The following is a 17939-nucleotide window of genomic DNA, read 5'->3' as shown; positions in this document are numbered from 1 at the left end:
TGCCCAAATTTACACAGCTCCTTCTGGTAGTCTGAATTCCAATCCTGGCAATGTGAACCACCATTTGCAAATGGGGCGTTAAGGAAGTACATAAAGTAGGAAATCTTATGGAGAGGGGGTATAGAGACCAAGGGAATAACTGGAGGGTGGGGGTGGGGGTGGGGTGGGGGTGGGAAGAGACTGCATTTAAAAAAAATTTACCAGTGGGCTAATTATAGTTGTGCTTTATTAAGGGACAGAGCACTTTATATATGTTAGCTCACTTAATCCTGCTAACAATTCTAGATACGAGTCCCTTTCTCAGACGAGGACACTTGATAGATGAGAAACGACACCTACGCACCTTGCAAAGTTCCACCTCAGTACCAGGCTCTTTAGCAAGACAAAGAAGACCAAAGGAGACTTGGCAACAGGATGGAACGGAGCAAAATAAGTAGGCTGAACGTGAGAAATGCAGGAAAAATTTCCCATTTTTAGGCCTAGGCCGGTTCCAGCTTTCAAACTTTTCCAGCCGGCCCGCCAAGGAGTCACAAGACCACCCCCGCCCCCCCGCAGTCACAAGCCACGCCCCTCCCGCGGCGGCGCTCGGAGCTCCCAATACTTCCCTTCCGCTACTTGACCCCGCCCACTCTGCCTAGCATCATTTCCTGTGCGCTGGGTGCTAATTGGTCCAGAAGTCGGAAGTGAGGGCGGGCGGTGGGGCCGTTGCCGCAGTGACAGTGCTGGGGGAGTCTGAAGATGGCGGCGTCGCGTCGCTCTCAGCATCATCACCACCATCATCAACAACAGCTCCAGCCCGCCCCAGGGGCTTCGGCGCCGCCACCGCCACCTCCCCCCCCACTCAGCCCAGGCCTGGCCCCGGGGACTACCCCAGCCTCCCCTACGGTGGGTGGCCTGGCACCCTTCGCCTCCCCGCGGCACGGCCTAGCGCTGCCGGAGGGGGATGGCAGTCGGGATCCGCCCGACAGGCCCCGATCCCCGGACCCGGTTGACAGTAGCAGCTGTTGCAGTACCACCAGCACAATCTGTACTGTCGCCGCCGCTCCAGTGGTCCCGGCGGTTTCCGCCTCATCTGCCGTCGGTGTCGCTCCCAATCCAGCCGGCGGTGGCAGTAACAATTCACCGTCGTCCTCTTCTTCCCCGACTTCTTCCTCTTCTTCCTCTCCATCCTCCCCCGGATCGAGTTTGGCGGAGAGCCCCGAGGCGGCCGGAGTTAGCACCACAGCAACATTGGGGCCTGGGACAGCGGGACCTGGGCCAGGGGTCTCAGCAGTGAGCGGGGCCCTCCGGGAACTGTTGGAGGCCTGTCGCAATGGGGACGTGTCCCGGGTAAAGAGGCTGGTGGACGCAGCAAACGTGAATGCTAAGGACATGGCCGGCCGGAAATCTTCTCCCCTGCACTTCGCTGCAGGTCAGAGACTTTTGAATTGCTTATTAAGGGCTTTGACGTTGGGACCGGGGAGTGGGTGGTAGGGGTGGTCCGGGTAGGGAAAGGAAACAAGTTATGATGGAACAGTGGAGGCGTGGTTATGGGTCATCAGCACCTCTTGGGAAGACTAGAGGTTCCTTTCTTTAGGTAGTGCCTGGGTGACGGGGGCGTGGTAGGGGTGTGTGTGAATCCATTCTTTTTAGTGTTTGCACAGTAATCCTTGTACCCATCCCCAAACTCCTTTAGTGGTAGTTTCAGGATATGGGTATACTTAAACTTTTTTAGTTCCGATTGTGTAGGAATAAAGTTAGATTTGAACAGTCTTAGAGTGATTTTGTCATTTGTCTGCTAATTTATTTCGTTTTTACAAGAGTATGTCCCATGAGGACAGTTAGACCAAAAGAAGTTCAGTGTGACTCAACAAGTATTTACCTCTTAGTGAGCCCCTGGGATACATAAATGAAGTTAGTGAAACTTTCCCTCCTTTTCAAGGAGTTTACAGTCTAATTGGGTAGCTCAAGACATGCCTATATGAAACAACCGAAAAAATATTTGGAAGCATTATATGATGGCAGAAGAAATATAGGCTTTGAAGTTCTGGACACTGCTATTTGTAGTTGCCTAACGCAGTTTACCTTATCTCTGTTGCTTCTGTTTTCTCGTGGGCAAAAATAATATACTAAGGTTGTGTGGGGATTTAGTGAGAAGCATCTGGCAGGTAACTTCTCCCCCCAGAATGCTAATTCCTAAACCCTGGACCACTATACACTTTTGTGGGGGGTTTTGTTTTGTTTTGTTTTTTGAGCAAGTAGTTGACTAATTTTAAAACGCTTAATGTATCTTTATTAAATACAAAGAAATATGAAACAAAAAGGATCTTAATCTCACTGCCTAGACACCTACTATTGATATTTTTTAAAGTAAAGGTAATAATATTGTGTACATTAGAAACGTTACATTAGAAATATGTGTTGAACGTACATTATAAAATTCATGTAATACAGAAATAGATAAAATGAAAAAGCAACACACACACATACACATCAAAGATAATACACCGAAGCTTTTATTAAGTTTCTTGCTGTATTTCTAATATGTATCACTCTTTCGGTTTGTTCTGTTAATGGTAAGCATATGTTAAGAACTTACTAAATGTATTATTTATTTTTACCACAACTTGGAAAATATTTTTATTCCCATTTTACAGATGACAAAAATGAAGCACATACTGCTTAAATAAGCCTATGTTCACACAGAAGTAGTGGGACCTGGATTTAAACTCAGACAGTTTGATGTTAGAGTTTGTGAAGGCTTGAACAGTATAATCTATATCTCCTTTAAGGTCACTTTGCTTTTTTGAGCGTAATTGTGATGAGTTTCTACTTTGGCAGTGTTTGGAGGGAAGAGGTAATTGAGGTCATATGCTCTAAGGGTAGTGTTCACACCTTTTTTTTTTTCTTTTTTCTTTTGCAGCCCATACCTATTCCTAACAATGTATTTTACATTGTCACACACACAAACTGAATCAAAAGTTTCAGGAAACAATTCTTTCCCTTGCTACATGTGTTGTACTCTGATATTTTATATCCTATTCCATTTCCTTTCTTACAAACGCTGCTGTTTGTGATCCCATTAATGAGTCATGATCAGCAATATGAGAAACGCTTACAGGAAATCATTATTAGATTGCTGGATCCATTCTTGAAATATAGACACTACTGTTAGGACTGTAGTGAATTGAATCATAAACAGGCTTCCATTTAAGTAGATACATGCTCAGGGGTGTTGCTTATTTGAAATGAACTTACATATCTTTTCCTTTGGGCCAAATGAAATATCCATCCATAATGAATCAAGTGGGACTGTTTGCTTTTGCAGACTTTATTCCAAATTTGACTATTTTAACACATTGTTTCACAAATCTTGTTTTTTCTTGCCATACTTTATTAGTAATCACTAACAGATGATAGTTATATTAATTTGTGTAATAATGTACTCATTTAGGGTTAGCCACACTTAAAATAGTGCTTGTCTTCAAATTCACCTCTTCTGTTTGCCACAATAGTTACTTTTTATTCTATTTTAGAGTTTTATGTGTAACCAGATAAGATACACAGATAAACAGTAGAACAGTCCTGTAATTATGTTGTAGTTTTAAGACCCTAATCTTGAACTGGTTTTTTTAGGGGGAAAATAATAATTTTTGTTAGTTCAGTGTGGAAAACAGAACAAAAACAGTAAAACTTCCCCTGGTATAAAAACCCTATAGTCAATTTACTGCTTTCATGTTTGTGTTTATAGCATTAAAGCTTTGTTAAATCTAGTCTTTTCTGTCCTGTGTAGGCTGGGTAGTTAAAAATTCTCTGTTGACTATTAGTTGGTTAGAATGCTAGTCACTGAATGTCACGGATGAGCTGTTTTAAAGGTAGGAAATTGGTACAGTTTCTTGAATAGAAAAGTTTAAAAATTGTAGTTCTTTTGTTCCACACGTCTATTATTATTTATAGGTCAGGTGTTAAATACTGAAGCAGTTTTGAAGTGGCAGATAGTCCTTACCCTTATGGAGCTTACAGTGTAATGGGGAAAACTAAATAACAACAACAACAATAAAACACCACAGGCTATGTAACTTAGAGTGATGGGAGAAGTATACTGTACTCTCTTTTGGAGCAGGCAGTAGATTCTCTTGCCCCGGTTTTAGATAATTTAAAGAAGACTTTCTAGATAAAGAGATTTTTTTTTTTTAAAAAAGCAGGTATTTAAAGAATGAGTCCAAGCTAGCCAAGCAAAATGGGAAGGAAAATATGTTAATTATTGCCTTTATTTCCATTTAAAAATGAGTATAGTTCTGTAGAATGAAATGAAACTGTTTTTATGTTTCATTGCAGTGGAATGAAGTCATATTTAAATCTTTATGCCTTAAAAAAAAATTAACACAAGAGTAACCGTAATTCTTTCCAGCAGAATTAAGAATCCTTTCTATCCTATTTTGGACCATGATAATTATTTGTTTAAAATATAGCTTAGAGGAGTTCCCATTGTGGCTCAGTGGAAATCAATCTGACTAGCATCCATGAGGACACAGGTTTGATCCCTGGCCCAACTCAGTGGGTTCAGGATCTGGCTTTGCTGTGAGTTGTGGTGTAGGTCTCAGACAAGGCTCAGATCTGTCATGGCTGTGGCCGTGGCCTAGGCCAGCTGCTGTAGCTCCAATTAGACCCCTAACCTGGGAATTTCCATATGCCACAGGTGTGGCCCTAAAAAGACAAAAAAATAAAATAAAATATAGCTCCAGTATTAATAATGGAATCACCCTGCCCACAGTTGGAAACACTATCTTCAGTTTTCACTGTTTTTTTGGTTTTTGTTTGTCTTTTTGCCTTTTCTAGGGCCGCTCCCGCAGCATGTGGAGGTTCCCAGGCTAGGGGTCGAATAGGAGCTCTAGCCGCCGGCCTACACCAGAGCCACAGCAACTCACAACCCACACCACAGCTCACGGCAACACCGGATCTTTAACCCGCTGAGCGAGGCCAGGGATCGAACCCGCAACCTCATGGTTCCTAGTCAGATTCGTTAACCACTGAGCCACAACGGGAACTCCTAGTTTTCACTGTTGATACAGACTCTTTAAGTACTATTTCAAATGCCTTCCTAAGATGGCCATATCAAAATTATCTGGTCGTTTATTGTTGACTAGAGCTTATATAAGACTTTTTCTTCTACAGATAAGGTCATTGACTCTGGTTTCCCACTGTTCAAAGAACAGTAGTCAAAACTTTAGAAATAGCATCAATTTAGAGTGATGTGTTCCCTTGGTTCAGGTCCTAGTAGCAACACGTTTTTGTTAAAAGGTCAGTATATTCTAATGAGGACTCTTTTTTAAAAGAAAAGTTCAGATGAAGTCTTTAACAAAGCATTGAATTCTGAAACTTCATAGTATTTACTTTAAATTGAAGAAATTTTGAAACAAGCTTCCTGGTAGTTAATTAATATGGCTTGGATTAGAATATATAATTTAAGTTACTTTAGTATCAAACCCAGCAAAATATGTACAGTGGTTTTATGCTTTCTTTTTATATGAGTGGTGTTTATATTAATACACATTTAACCATATAGGGGTTGCCTGGCTCATTCCTGTCTCCTGGTTTTTTTCAGCATGTCTGTGCTTGTTGCTCCCTTCCCCCATCACTGTACAAATGTAGCTTCTAGTAAAAAAACACTTTGTCCTCTAAACTACTGCCCATCAATGGATAAAACATGAGTCAGAATGCTTCAGTCCTGGAATAGGAATCTTGCTCTACTTACCATTGTCTGACAAGGTTCTTGATTATACTTTTAAGCGAATGTCTTGCCTCAGGGTTTAGGAAAGGTCTAATTTGGTAATAGAAGAAAAGGAACTAGTTTTATAAATATCTTCCTAGATTTAAAAATGTTGGGTCCAAACTGGATTGTCTTTTACTTAATGTTTTCTTAAAACCTTATGCTTTGCTTAAGGTAGCACTTTTTTTTTTTTTTTTTAAGTTCATATAGAACTTTGATGATACCACTCTTTGGAAGCAAATGATTTAAAGAACAAATTAGTTATATGTAAGGTGTTATATAAAAGTATCTCCTAATAATAAGAAGTTGGTAACAAGCAACTGTTCCACAATAGAGGAATGCTTCTATCAATTAAAAATACTTCTGTAGGAGTTCCCTTCGTGGCTCAGAGGTTAACCAACCCAACTAGGATCCATGAGGATGTGGCCTTGCTTAGTGGGTTAAGAATCCTGAATTGCTGTGGCTATGGCGTAGGCTGGCAGCTGTAGCTACGATTCCACTCTTAACCTGGGAACTTCCATAGGCCGAGGGTGCAGCCCTAAAAAGCAAAAGAAAAAAGAAAAACTTCTATAAAGTATTGAATATTAAAATTTTTTCTGTTAACATACTTATCTGCTTATATTTTCCTTCATCCATCTTTTTTAATGATGTGTTATTTGTAGGCATCTGTGCAGCTGCCCCTAAATACACCAATATGTATATCAATTACCTAGAGTTCAGTATCTGTAAGTCTTTTAATGTAAAACCCATACAAATCTTAGATATGCATTCACTGAGTTTTGACAAATGCAAATACTTACGTAACTCAAATCCTTATACAAAGTCCCAAGCTCAGAAAGTTCCCTCATGCTCCTTCCCTCAATTCCTTTTCCTCCCCTCCCTGCAGAGATACTGTTTTGACTTTTTTCCCCTACATACAGAGTTGCCTATTTTAGAAGTTCATATGAATGGAATCATGCAATATTTTCTTTTTTAAAGACTTCTTTTGCTCAATATATTTTTGATGTTATAACACGTTTCAGTAGTTCCTTTATACTGCTGAGTATTTCATTATATGTGTATGCTGCATTTGCTTTATCCCTTCTACTTTTAGACCCTTAGGCTGTTTCCAGTTTGGGGCTATTATGAATAAAGCAGTTATGAATATTCTTGTAAAATTATTTTTGTGAATATGGATTTTTCTTTCTCAGGGGCCAATACCTAGTATTGGAATTGCTGGCCCTTAGAGCAGATAAATGTTCAGTTATAAGAAATTGCCAGAGCTTTTCCCAAAGTGGATGTGCCATTTTACATTCCCATCAACAATGTGTGAGAGCTACAGTTGTTCCATATCTTGCCAACATTTAATGTTCTCTGATATTTTAATTTTAATCATTCTGGTGGGAATGTGTGGTATCTCATTCTGGATTTATTTTGCATTTTTTCTGATTTTTTTCATGTGTTTGCCATTTATATATTTTTATGAAGCCCCCTCCTTTTTTTTGTTGGGTAAATCAGCATCATTAATATTAGTAATTAATAAAGTATTACTGTGTTAGCTACTGTGTTTGTTATTTACTAACATGAATGAAACTACCCCAAAACTTAGCAGCTTAATATAACAAACATTTCACAGTTTCTGTGGTTCAGGAGTTCAGGTCAGGAATCTGGACACGGCTTAGCTATTTTCTTTGTCTCAAGGTCTCTCATTTGGCTTCATTCAAGATGTGGGCTAGTTATGGTCTTATGTGAAAGTTCGATTGAGGAAAGATCTGCTTCCAAACTCATTCAAGTAGTAGTTAGTTTCCCGTAAGTTGTTGAACTGAGGTCTCCCTCACTTCCAGAGTCTGCTTACAACATGGCAGTTGACCGCTATCAGGGTTAGCAAGTAAGAGAGCAAGAGAGGGCAAGGAAGTGGAAGCCAGAGTCTTTTAAATTTAAATTTAATTTAAAATTTTAATCTTAGAAGTGTTATTAACTTCTGTTGTATTATTTTTGTTAGAAGAAATTCAGTAGTCTAGCTTGCACTCAATGGAAGAGGTTTATACAAGATCAAGTATGCTGGGAAATTGGGATCACTGGGCGCCATCTAGGAGGCTGCCTTCCACATTTAGCTTGTTTTTCATTTTCTAGCTTTTAACAGTAAAACCTGAGGTCATTAGTTTTAGACTTTTCTAATTTAAAAGAATAAATTAGTGCACCCCACAAATTTTAAGATTTTGTATTGTCTTTTTTTTTTTCTGTCATTTGGTTTGAAATATTTTCTCATTTCCTTTGTGATTTCTTTTTTGACCTGTATTTTTTAGCAATGCAGTGTTTAGTTTCTAAATTCTTGGAGTATCCTAGATAGCTTATTGTCGATTACTGTTTTAATTTTATTGTGGTCAGAGGACACACTCTATATGAGTTCAGTCCTTTTAATTTTACTCTTTATTCTTCTTACAGGAACATTCAGAAAGGTGGAATGTAGCCTGGATCTTGGGGGACCTAATACCCTGTATCATCAGTGTAGATTCATAGTGAGAATTGAGTAGGATGGGTTTTTTGTGGATCTATACTAAAGCCTGTGTGCTCAAGATAACTCTGAGGTCCATTTTCTAAAAGTCATTTGATTTTGAGTGATTGAGGAAAGTTATGAGTGTTTTGTTTTTGTGTGCCTACTGGGTTTTCCTTTAAAATGCTTCATTAGATGTCCAGTATTGCTTCTCCCTACAGTGAGCTGCTTTGTCAAGTGGAAACTTATTTTGTCTGTTGGTTCAGGAATATGTGTACAAAATTAAAATTAGGAGTTCCCTCTATGGTGCAGCAGGTTTAGGATCTGGGACTGTCATTGCAGTAGCTTGGGTCACTGCTGTGGCATGGGTTTGATTCCCGGCCCAGGAACTTCCATAAGCCATGGGTGTGGCCAAAAAAGAAAGAAAGAAAAAAGATGACAAAATCCTAGCTCCCAAGGGCGAGACAGACAGTAAAACAAGTAAACAAATAAATGAAAAGGATAATTCTAACAGAATAAAATTAGTATGAGCTTAAATTTTTTTTTTTCCGAAGCTATCATTTTGGAATGTGTCAGCTCACTATACAATTTAAATTTGTGATTTTTTTTTTGTTTTAATTGTAGAAAAAAGAGAAATAAAGTGATGTAAATTTTCTCTTCCTTTTTGCCTTTTCAGTATAAGGCAAATTAAACTAATGGTTGGTGGCAGCTGTTTGTTGTTTGTGTTGGCTTAAAAGTTTTTTCTTGTGCAGTAGGTTGAAAAAAAATAAAGCAGACAATTTTTAATTTCAAACTGAAAAAATACTGTTTTCTTTACTAATTGACCAAAAATCTTTAAAGTGGAGTTCCCGTCGTGGCGCAGTGGTTAACGAATCCGACTAGGAACCATGAGGTTGCGGGTTCGATCCCTGCCCTTGCTCAGTGGGTTAACGATCTGGCGTTGCTTTGAGCAGACGTGGCTCGGATCCCTTGTTGCTGCGGCTCTGGCGTAGGCTGGTGGCTACAGCTCCTATTCGACCCCTAGCCTGGGAACCTCCATATGCCGCGGGAGCGGCTCAAGAAATGGCAAAAAGACAAACAACAACAACAACAACAAAAAAACCAAAAAAAAAACCTTTAAAGCTAGGTGCCTATATCAAGTATGGTTTAAAAATAACCTAACCCTCCTGATGCCCAGCTAATGCCTGGTTATAATACTTTAGAAAAATTAGGTTATGTATTATGAGCCACAAAGATCAGATGCCTTCATTCTGATATATCAACCAGCCGTAGAAACCATCTGACATTCTCATCCAACTTGTTAATAAATAAGATATATAGTTCTCCATCTCCAAAACTCAGGTTGTTTTCATGTTAACTATGGAAGTTTGTTTTTTTAGAAAGAAATGGGACTACAGTTAATGAATACATTTTAGTGGTTTTCTTCTAATATCTTGAGAAGATACGCCGAGGTATTCTTTTTGTCTTTGGGGTAAAATGTTCTCATTTAGAGAAACAAAAACAAAAAACCCTTTGGACTAATTGGAAAGCTTTTAGCAAGCTATCAAAAATGTAATTGCCCTCCCCCTCTCCCAAAAAAATCTGCAGAAATTTTACAGTAGGAAAGTTCAGCTGTTACCTTGTTGAAATTTTACAAAAGCAGATAAATTTGAGGGAAGTAGTAAGAGAAGTACAGAATTTAATTCAGTGAATTTTTTTCATAGGATGTACGCTGTAAATATTTGAGCAGGTGAACTTTGTAACACTTCTGATTTCTGATCTTCTGACTTTCTTAAATGTATCAATAATAATTCTTATGTATTGGTCCAGACCTTTTGTCTTAAAAGTGTTTTCACTGCTCTGTTGGCATATAAATAAACTTTTTTTATATTGTTGCTTAATAATGGTAAAACTAATAAAAATAACAAAATGCTTTCAAGTGAATTTTGTGCTTTCCCTATGTTATTTTATTTAACCCTTACAGCAACCAGAGGAAATAGGTTTTAACTGTTTCACAGACGAAGAAACCTCGAGACTCAGGGTAATGTCTCTCCAAGGTTACATAGCTGTTAAGTGATGAAGTCAGGTTTAAACCCATACCTGACTGTCCTAAAATCATTTGACCCATGCTACTCAAATAGAAGTTGATAGCAATAAGAAGTCAACTCTTTTGAGTCCTTTTATAATTTGACAGTTGTTACTGCCTTTTCAAATTTGTTTTCTGAAAATAAAAGTAATTGTACACATTTTGGGAAGCTCAGTGAAAAATAGTCTATCGTCTCACTTCCCCATTGCAGCTAATATTGTCATTTTGACATCTTTTCCTCCAGCTCTTTTCCTCAGCATTTAAAATACAACAAAACTGCATATAGCTGCTCTATTAAAATATTATGACTAGGATTTGATTGAGACCGTGCTTTTAAGTAGGCTTTTGAAACATTTGCAATTATTAGAATATTGGACTCTGATCTTTTGATTAGTTGCTAATTAAACATCAAAAGTGTGATTGGAAGTAATCTTTGAAGAACCTCATAATCAAACCTGACTCATGGAAGAAGGATATTTTGTCAATTCCTTTCTCTAGAAGATGACTTCAGATTGTTGGAAAATCTTAAAGATAAACTGCTGTTTGTTTTGATTCATGGACACATAGTCAAGAAAAAAACCATTTTGAACAGTAAATGAAATATATGGGAGTCACAACAATTTGAAAGTTTACCTACTGTTGCTTCTGCATCATCATGATCACCATGAGTACATTTTCCACAGTGCCCAACACATGAAGTTGTAAAATCATGGACTTAACACTGTCTTGACAGTAAGAAAGCCAGAATCATCTTAGTACTATTTTGTAAACGGTTTTGACTTCTCAGACCCTCGGAAAAGGTCTCAGGGACCACCAGGGATTTCCTGACCACACTTTGGAAGCTGCTGAGCTAATGCAGATGGCTGTTAATTTTGTTAACATACTTTTTAGGATCTAATGATAGGTATGGAATTCTCCCCAAAAATATATACTTAAGCACCAAATTTTACATATAATTTTAAGAGGATTATAAACTTGCAGGAGCACTGAAGCTATGGTTCTCAAACTTTGCATTGGAGTTACCAGGAGGGTTTGTTAAAACAGGTTGCTAGGCCACACTATCACCATTTCTCATTCCTTTGGTGTGGAGTAGAGTCTGGGCATTTGCTTTTTTTTTTTTTTTTTTTGTCCAAATTGATACTTCATGAACTCTTATTCTGAAATTTTACATTTTCCTTTAGTTGTAACAAGTTCTGCCATTATTTCTACATATATCTTTCCTCTCTTCCCATCCTCTGTCTCTCCTTTCTCTCCTCTCATTCTCTACTTCTCTTTATCCCTTCCACGTATTTTGCGGGGAGAGTTCTTCAACCCGTTTTTATCTCTAATTTCTTCTTTGTTTCCATTATTACTCGGTCAGTTTATTATACTTTTTATTTCCCCTATTATATTTTTTATGACAGTCTTTCCAGTTGGTTTTGCTTGATAGATTTTTGTTCTCAGGTTTTCAGTATTCTCCAGTTTTTCTCTAGTAACATTTAATTTGCCAATTTTAAATGTCTTTTTGGGGGTCTGTTAATTCTACTTTCATTTTGCTGTTCTTTCATGGTACTTGCACTCCTCAGACATTTTATTATTTCCTGCTCTGAGCTTGTATTCTCGTGGAACCAACTATTTGGGCCAGTATTGCTTTTGTATGGGAGGATGAGTTTTGATGGGTCTTGGGCCTAGGGCTGGTGAAAACCTGTGTTCTAGGTTTTGGTTTCCTAGATGGTTTGAGGCAAATTGGAACATACCTCAGGGTAGAGCTCTGGATGGTGATTCTACCCTAGTTGTTCAGAATTTCACTGACTCTTTTCTGAGTGCTGTCACCTTCATTGTAATTATCTAGTTGAGAGTTCACTTGTAATTTGCTTCCTATTCCAGCCAAGTTCCAATATCTTACCTTGATATTACCCCTTTTCCTTTGGCTAGAGGTGTGCTGGAGATACTGCTTTCATATTCCACAATTGCACAGGGGATGATGTGACAATGTTGAGGAGTGAAAAGAACACAGATCATTTTCCTCCGACCTATCTTCTGTCCAGGAAAACTGATCCTCCACAATTAAGCTAAGACACACAGTCATTTTTTTTCCCACTAAGGCACACAGTCATTTTTTTTTTTCTTCCCGAGGAGGAATGATTTCTTATAGGGTTTTTTGGTTTGTTTGTTCTTGTTTGTTTTGTTTTGTTTTTAGCTGGAATCTGGGGGTTGTCTCTTACCCTTTTGCTTCTGGTGATTTCTTGATAGGTTTAGGGAAAACATACATTCTTAACTTGTACTTGCTAATTAAGTACTTCTTTTTACCTAAGTAAAATGTTTTCCTTTCTAAATCAAGTTTTATAAAATGGAAAATTTAATCAGAGTCTGACTCTGACAAATGAAAAGCATGCAAGTTCATTGCTTTTATACAAGTCATTATGTAGTTTGTTTCTAAACTGTTATTTTGGAAATAACAGGAATATACTAGCTGTTGCTTAACAGTGACTTCTGATCTAATGAAGTGTAAAAGAGTTCTTTATTTAAAGGCTATTATAGTTAAAATTGAAATTAGAAAAGGAAGCAGGTAATGACTTTGAATGTTAAATAGAAAATATATGTTCTTTGTCATAGAGCATTTCCTACAAAGTAAGCAGGAATCTATTACTAGGTATCTATGGTTCTGTGTATATTGGACTGCATGAATATAACCCAGTATATAGGAAACCCTTGACATGTTTGAAGAATATATCACAAGATTTTTCCCAACCCCCAAGTTAGGGAATAACACTGTGACTTGTAATTTCCTTCATTAAATGCAGTAAAACTGAAAACTTTTTAAAAAAAATCTTAGAAGGTAGGCCCATGCAAGAAAGTTAATAGAATTAAAATTACCCATCATTTTGAGATGGGTCTGCTCTGCTAGGTACTCCTAATTTTGAGTCTGTCTCTTGCACTTCAACCAAGATACAGGTGTGTGATTCAGATTTTTTTCTTCCAGTTTTATTGAAATATTATTGGCTTCCAGTACTGTATAAGTTTAAGATATACAGCATCATGATTTGACATACATACATCATGAAATGGTTACCACAGTAAGTTTAGTGAACATCCATCATCTCATATAGGTACAAAATAAAAGAAAAATAAACATTTTTTCCTTGTGATGAGAACACTTAGGATTTACTCTCTTAACAACTTTCATATGTAACTTAGAGCAGCATTAATTGAATTTGTCATGTTGTATCTTAAAACTGGAACTTTGTACCTTTTAATAGCCTTCATCCAGTTCCTCCTGTTGCCATCTATCATCTCTGGTAACCACAAATCTGATCTCTTTCTCCATGAGTTTGTCTTTGTTTAATTTTTTTATGACCACACCTGTGGCCTATGGAAGTTCCCAGGCCAGGGACTGAATCCAAGCGGTAGTTCCAACCTACACCACAGCTGCACCAGCACCAGATCCTTTAACCCACTTCATCAGGCCGGAAATCGAACCAGAGTGGCTGCAGCTGGCTTCTTAACCCATTGCCCCACAGTGGGAACTCCTGTTTATTTTTGAAGTATAATTGACCCACAACACTGTGTTTGTTCCTGGTGTACAACACAGTGATTTGATACTTCTATACATTACAAAATAAGCACCATGGTAAGTCTAGTTAGCATCTCTCACCATACAAAGGTGTTATATCATTATTGACTATATTCTCCGTGCTATGCATTTCATCCCCATGACTCATTTATTTTGTACCTGGAATTCCGTACCTCTTAATTTCTCTCATCTCCCCACCCCCTTCCCCCCCCCCCACCGGCAGCCGCCTGTTTGTTCTCTGTACCTGTGATTCTGTTTCTGTTTTTCTATGTTTATTCATTTGTTTTGTTTTTTAGATTCCTTGTATTAATGAAATAAAATGGTATTTGTCTTTCTCTGTCTGGTTTATTTCACTTAGCATAATATCCTTTAAATCCATCCATGTTGTCACAAATGGCAAGATTTTCCCCATTTTATGGCAGAGTAACATTCCTCTGTGTGTGTGTGTGTGTGTGTGTGTGTAGCATCTTTATCCATTCATCTGTTGATGGGCACTTAGGTTGTTTCCATACTTGGCTGTTTGTGAACAATGTTGGGATGAACATAGTGGTGCATATATCTTTTTGAATTAGTGTTTTTGTTTTCTTTGGAAAAATACTTAGAAGTGGAATTGCTGGATTATTTGGTAGTTCTATTTTTATTTTGATTTTAAGAAATCTTCAAACTGTTTTCCATAGTGGTTGCACCAGTTTACATTCCTACTAACACTATACAGGGGTTCCCTTTTCTCCATATCCTTACCAACACTTGTTACTTGTTGTCTTTTTGATAATAGCCATTCTGACAGGTGTGAGGTAATGTCTCATAGTGGTTTCAATTTGCATTTCCCTGATGATTAGGGATGTTGAACATCTTTTCATGTATCTGTTGGCCATCTGTTTGTCTTCCTTGGAAAAATGTTTATTCAAGTCCTCTGCCCATTTTGCAATTAGGTTGTTTGTTTTTTGGCTGTTGAGTTATATGAGTTCTGTGTGTGTTTTAGATATTAACCCCTTATCAGATATATGGTTTGCAAATACCTTGTCCCATTCAGTAGGTAGCCTTTTTGTTTTGTTGCTAGTTTTCTTCACTGTGCAAAAACTTTGTAGTCTGATGTAGTCTCATTTGTTTATTTTTGCTTTTGTTTCCTTCTCTTCAAGTAGAACTTTTTCACCAAATATTGCTAAGACTGATGTCAAAGGGTGTGCTGCCAGTGTTTTCTTCTAGAAGCTTTGTGGGTCTTACATTTAAATCTTTAATATATTCTGAATTTATTTTTGTATAGTGTGAAAAGGTAGTTCTGTTTGACTCTTTTGCATGTTAGCTGTCCAGGTTTCCCAATATTTATTGATTTTTATTTAATTCAGTACAACTACGACTTACTGTGTTTAGTGTACCTTTAAAGATGCTCACAGATATGTGGAACTACTGGTATTAAATTGGTGAATGATGAGTTTGTTAGCGGGGAAGAAAAGTTACTTTAAAAACTTACAGCTATTGCATAAATGTGTCATAGGTGAATTTTGTTTCATTGAAAGTAATTTTATTGTCATTGTTAAGAGTTTTTGTTTTGTGTTTTAAATTTGGGTGGAAGTGGATTGGTAATGTTCAAAAAAATAAGCAGGTTATTCTGATATTTTAGACTCAAGTTTTTCCTATGTTTTCAGAGAGAACAGTGAGCATGTCTTATCTGTCACTAAGTACCTTTTTATCTTTCCCAACTTACTTTCTGTTATTTCCTTTGTGTCAGGAAAATAGATACACATATAAAAGTTTATGAGTTATTTTTCTAGACAATCCCAAACTTCTTTTATTGTTACTTTGAGTGTCTTTTGGGTATAATTTTTTTGCACTTAAGGAGAAATAAATAAATCAACGTGGGAGATATAATATACATTTTCTCATTGGATATATAAGTGTAGACCAATAAATTTAGCAGTTCAAATGATGTACAGTGCTTGTGGCTTTGCTGACAGTCCAATTAGATTGCAAATGTCTTTAAGCTATTACTTCGCTACCATAAATAAAAATATCACTTTTAAATATTCCAACACCTTAGGTTTTCTCCTTTTATTAAATTTTAGAATGCATAGTTGTTGGTTACAAGATTTAATATTGCCCAAGGTTGTTCCTTTGAAGCTTTAATTTTAGGCAGTTTAAAATGCTGAACACAAGTGAAAAAATTTTCTGTCTCTAAACTCAGACCTAGGGAATAGATACCAATGACCTTACATTTGATATTGAAACATATTTGAGTGGCTTTAATTGAAACTCTAACTTTATTTATTTTTTATTTTTTTTGGCATTTTTAGGGCTGCACCCACGGCATATGGAGATTCCCAAGCTAGGGGTCCAATCGGAGCTATAGCTGCCGGCCTCCACCACAGCCACAGCAGCGTGGGATCCAAGCTGTCTGCGACTTACACCACAGCTCACAGCAGTGTCAGATCTTTAACCCACTGAATGAGGCCAGGGATTGAACCCTCAACCTCATGGTTCCTAGTCAGATTTGTTTCCATTGTACCATGACAGGAACTCCTGAAACTCTAACTTTAGAATAAGGAAAAAAGTATATTGGGACTAGATAATGAATTTAGGTTTTCCTCACAGTGCTAGTACAAAACTGTCTGCACAGGATATTTTAAAATTTCTTTGAATATATGAAATAATGTGATTGCTTCTCACACTGCTTGGGGAAAGAATGTGCTGAAATTTACAAGATAGGTTTGTATTACTTACTGTAGTTGGAGAGGAGCAATTCATCAGGGTGAACTTTTTTATTGCTACTTGCTTGCCCTGACCCTTCCCCAGTGGCCTCTCCATAAACTGAATTGCTTAAGCTAGAAACCTGGGAGCCAGTCATTCTGGCTTGAAAAATCTATCCCAGTTTTCTCTTTTTTGACCCATGTATACTCCTGCTATCCTATTCCAAGCCATTAGTAATTCTTGCCTGGACTAAGGCAAATTTTTCTTAACCTGTCTCTCTAATTTTGCTCTTGACCCTCTCTAGTCTGTTTTTTACAGATCGACATATAATCCTTCTAAGACTTAAATAATCTTTCTTGGAGTTCCCGTCATGGCGCAGCAGAAACAAATCCGACTTAGGAACCATGAGGTTACAGGTTCGATCTCTGGCCTTGCTCAGTGGGTTAAGGATCTGGAGTTGCCGTGAGCTGTGGTGTAGGTCGCAGATGCGGCTCGGATCCCGCATTGCTGTGGCTGTGGTGTAGGCCGCTGGCTACAGCTCTGATTAGGCCCCTAGCCTGGGAACTTTCATATGCCATGGGTGTGGCCCTAAAAAGGACAAAAAGACAAAAAAAAAGTCTCTTATAAATGGCTTCTCATGTACTTATAATGAAATCCAAACTTCTTAATGCATGATTCACAAGCTGTGACATATACTCTTGATTTTCCACTCAGAATTTATTTTTCCCTTAATCTTTACCAACAGATCTTAGATTTTGTTTAAGACAGTAGTGTACCTAGCTACAAAAGACTTGATTTTCCAGTCTTTTGGGTAGACCTATGACACATTTTTAGCTAATGATATGTAAGTGAAAGTATCTGGAGAGGCTTCCTTAATAAAAAAGCTAAGAGAAAGCCTTTCTCTCCTTTTGTCCCCCTCCCTTCTTATGGGAGGGAACCTGAAGATGTGGGTGTTGAGTTCCTTGACATAGGTCTTGCTAATGCTTTTGTGACTCTGATCCCAAAAGTAAAAGCAACAAAAGCAAAAATAAACAAGTGGAACTATGTCAAATTAAAAAGCCCCCTCATGGCAAAGGAAAACCATCAATAAAATGAAAAGACAACCTACTGAATGGATGAAAATATTTTCAAATTATATGTCTGATAAGAGGTTAATATTCAAAATATATAAGGAACTCATATTGAAAACAGTGGTGGAAGTGTGTGTGTGCATGTCTGGGTGACTTTAAATTGGATGGTCAGTCAAAGTCTCTGAGTTGCTTATATGTGGGCTTGGAATTGGATGACAGCAGGAGCTAGACATGTGAAGATCTGGGTCCAAGGTCTTCAGGCACACAGCAAGTGCAAAGTCCTCTGCTGAAGTAAGTTTGTTGTATTCAGGGAACAGAAAGTGGAAGACAGGGTGAGTAAAAGC

The 17939-nt window shown here is 37.8% G+C and overlaps 1 protein-coding gene across 3 annotated transcripts in view; it reads left to right on the top strand.

Moving 5' to 3' along the window:
- Positions 1-684: 684 nt before the first annotated feature.
- Positions 685-17939, top strand: part of TNKS (tankyrase) — a 170317-nt gene continuing 153062 nt past the window's right edge. For all 3 annotated transcript variants that reach the window (XR_007133998.1, XR_007133999.1, XM_047772555.1), the window contains exon 1: positions 685-1411. Coding sequence is in view for 1 of the 3 variants with exons in the window: in XM_047772555.1 (XP_047628511.1) it covers positions 739-1411 (673 nt within the window). In the remaining 2 variants the exon portion in view is untranslated. The remainder of the gene's footprint in view (positions 1412-17939) is intronic.

The sequence above is a fragment of the Phacochoerus africanus genome, chromosome 3 (assembly GCF_016906955.1).
Source record: "Phacochoerus africanus isolate WHEZ1 chromosome 3, ROS_Pafr_v1, whole genome shotgun sequence".
Lineage (NCBI taxonomy): Eukaryota > Metazoa > Chordata > Mammalia > Artiodactyla > Suidae > Phacochoerus > Phacochoerus africanus.
The sequence above is the reverse complement of the archived record's forward strand: the minus strand, read 5'-3'. Positions and strand labels throughout refer to the sequence as shown.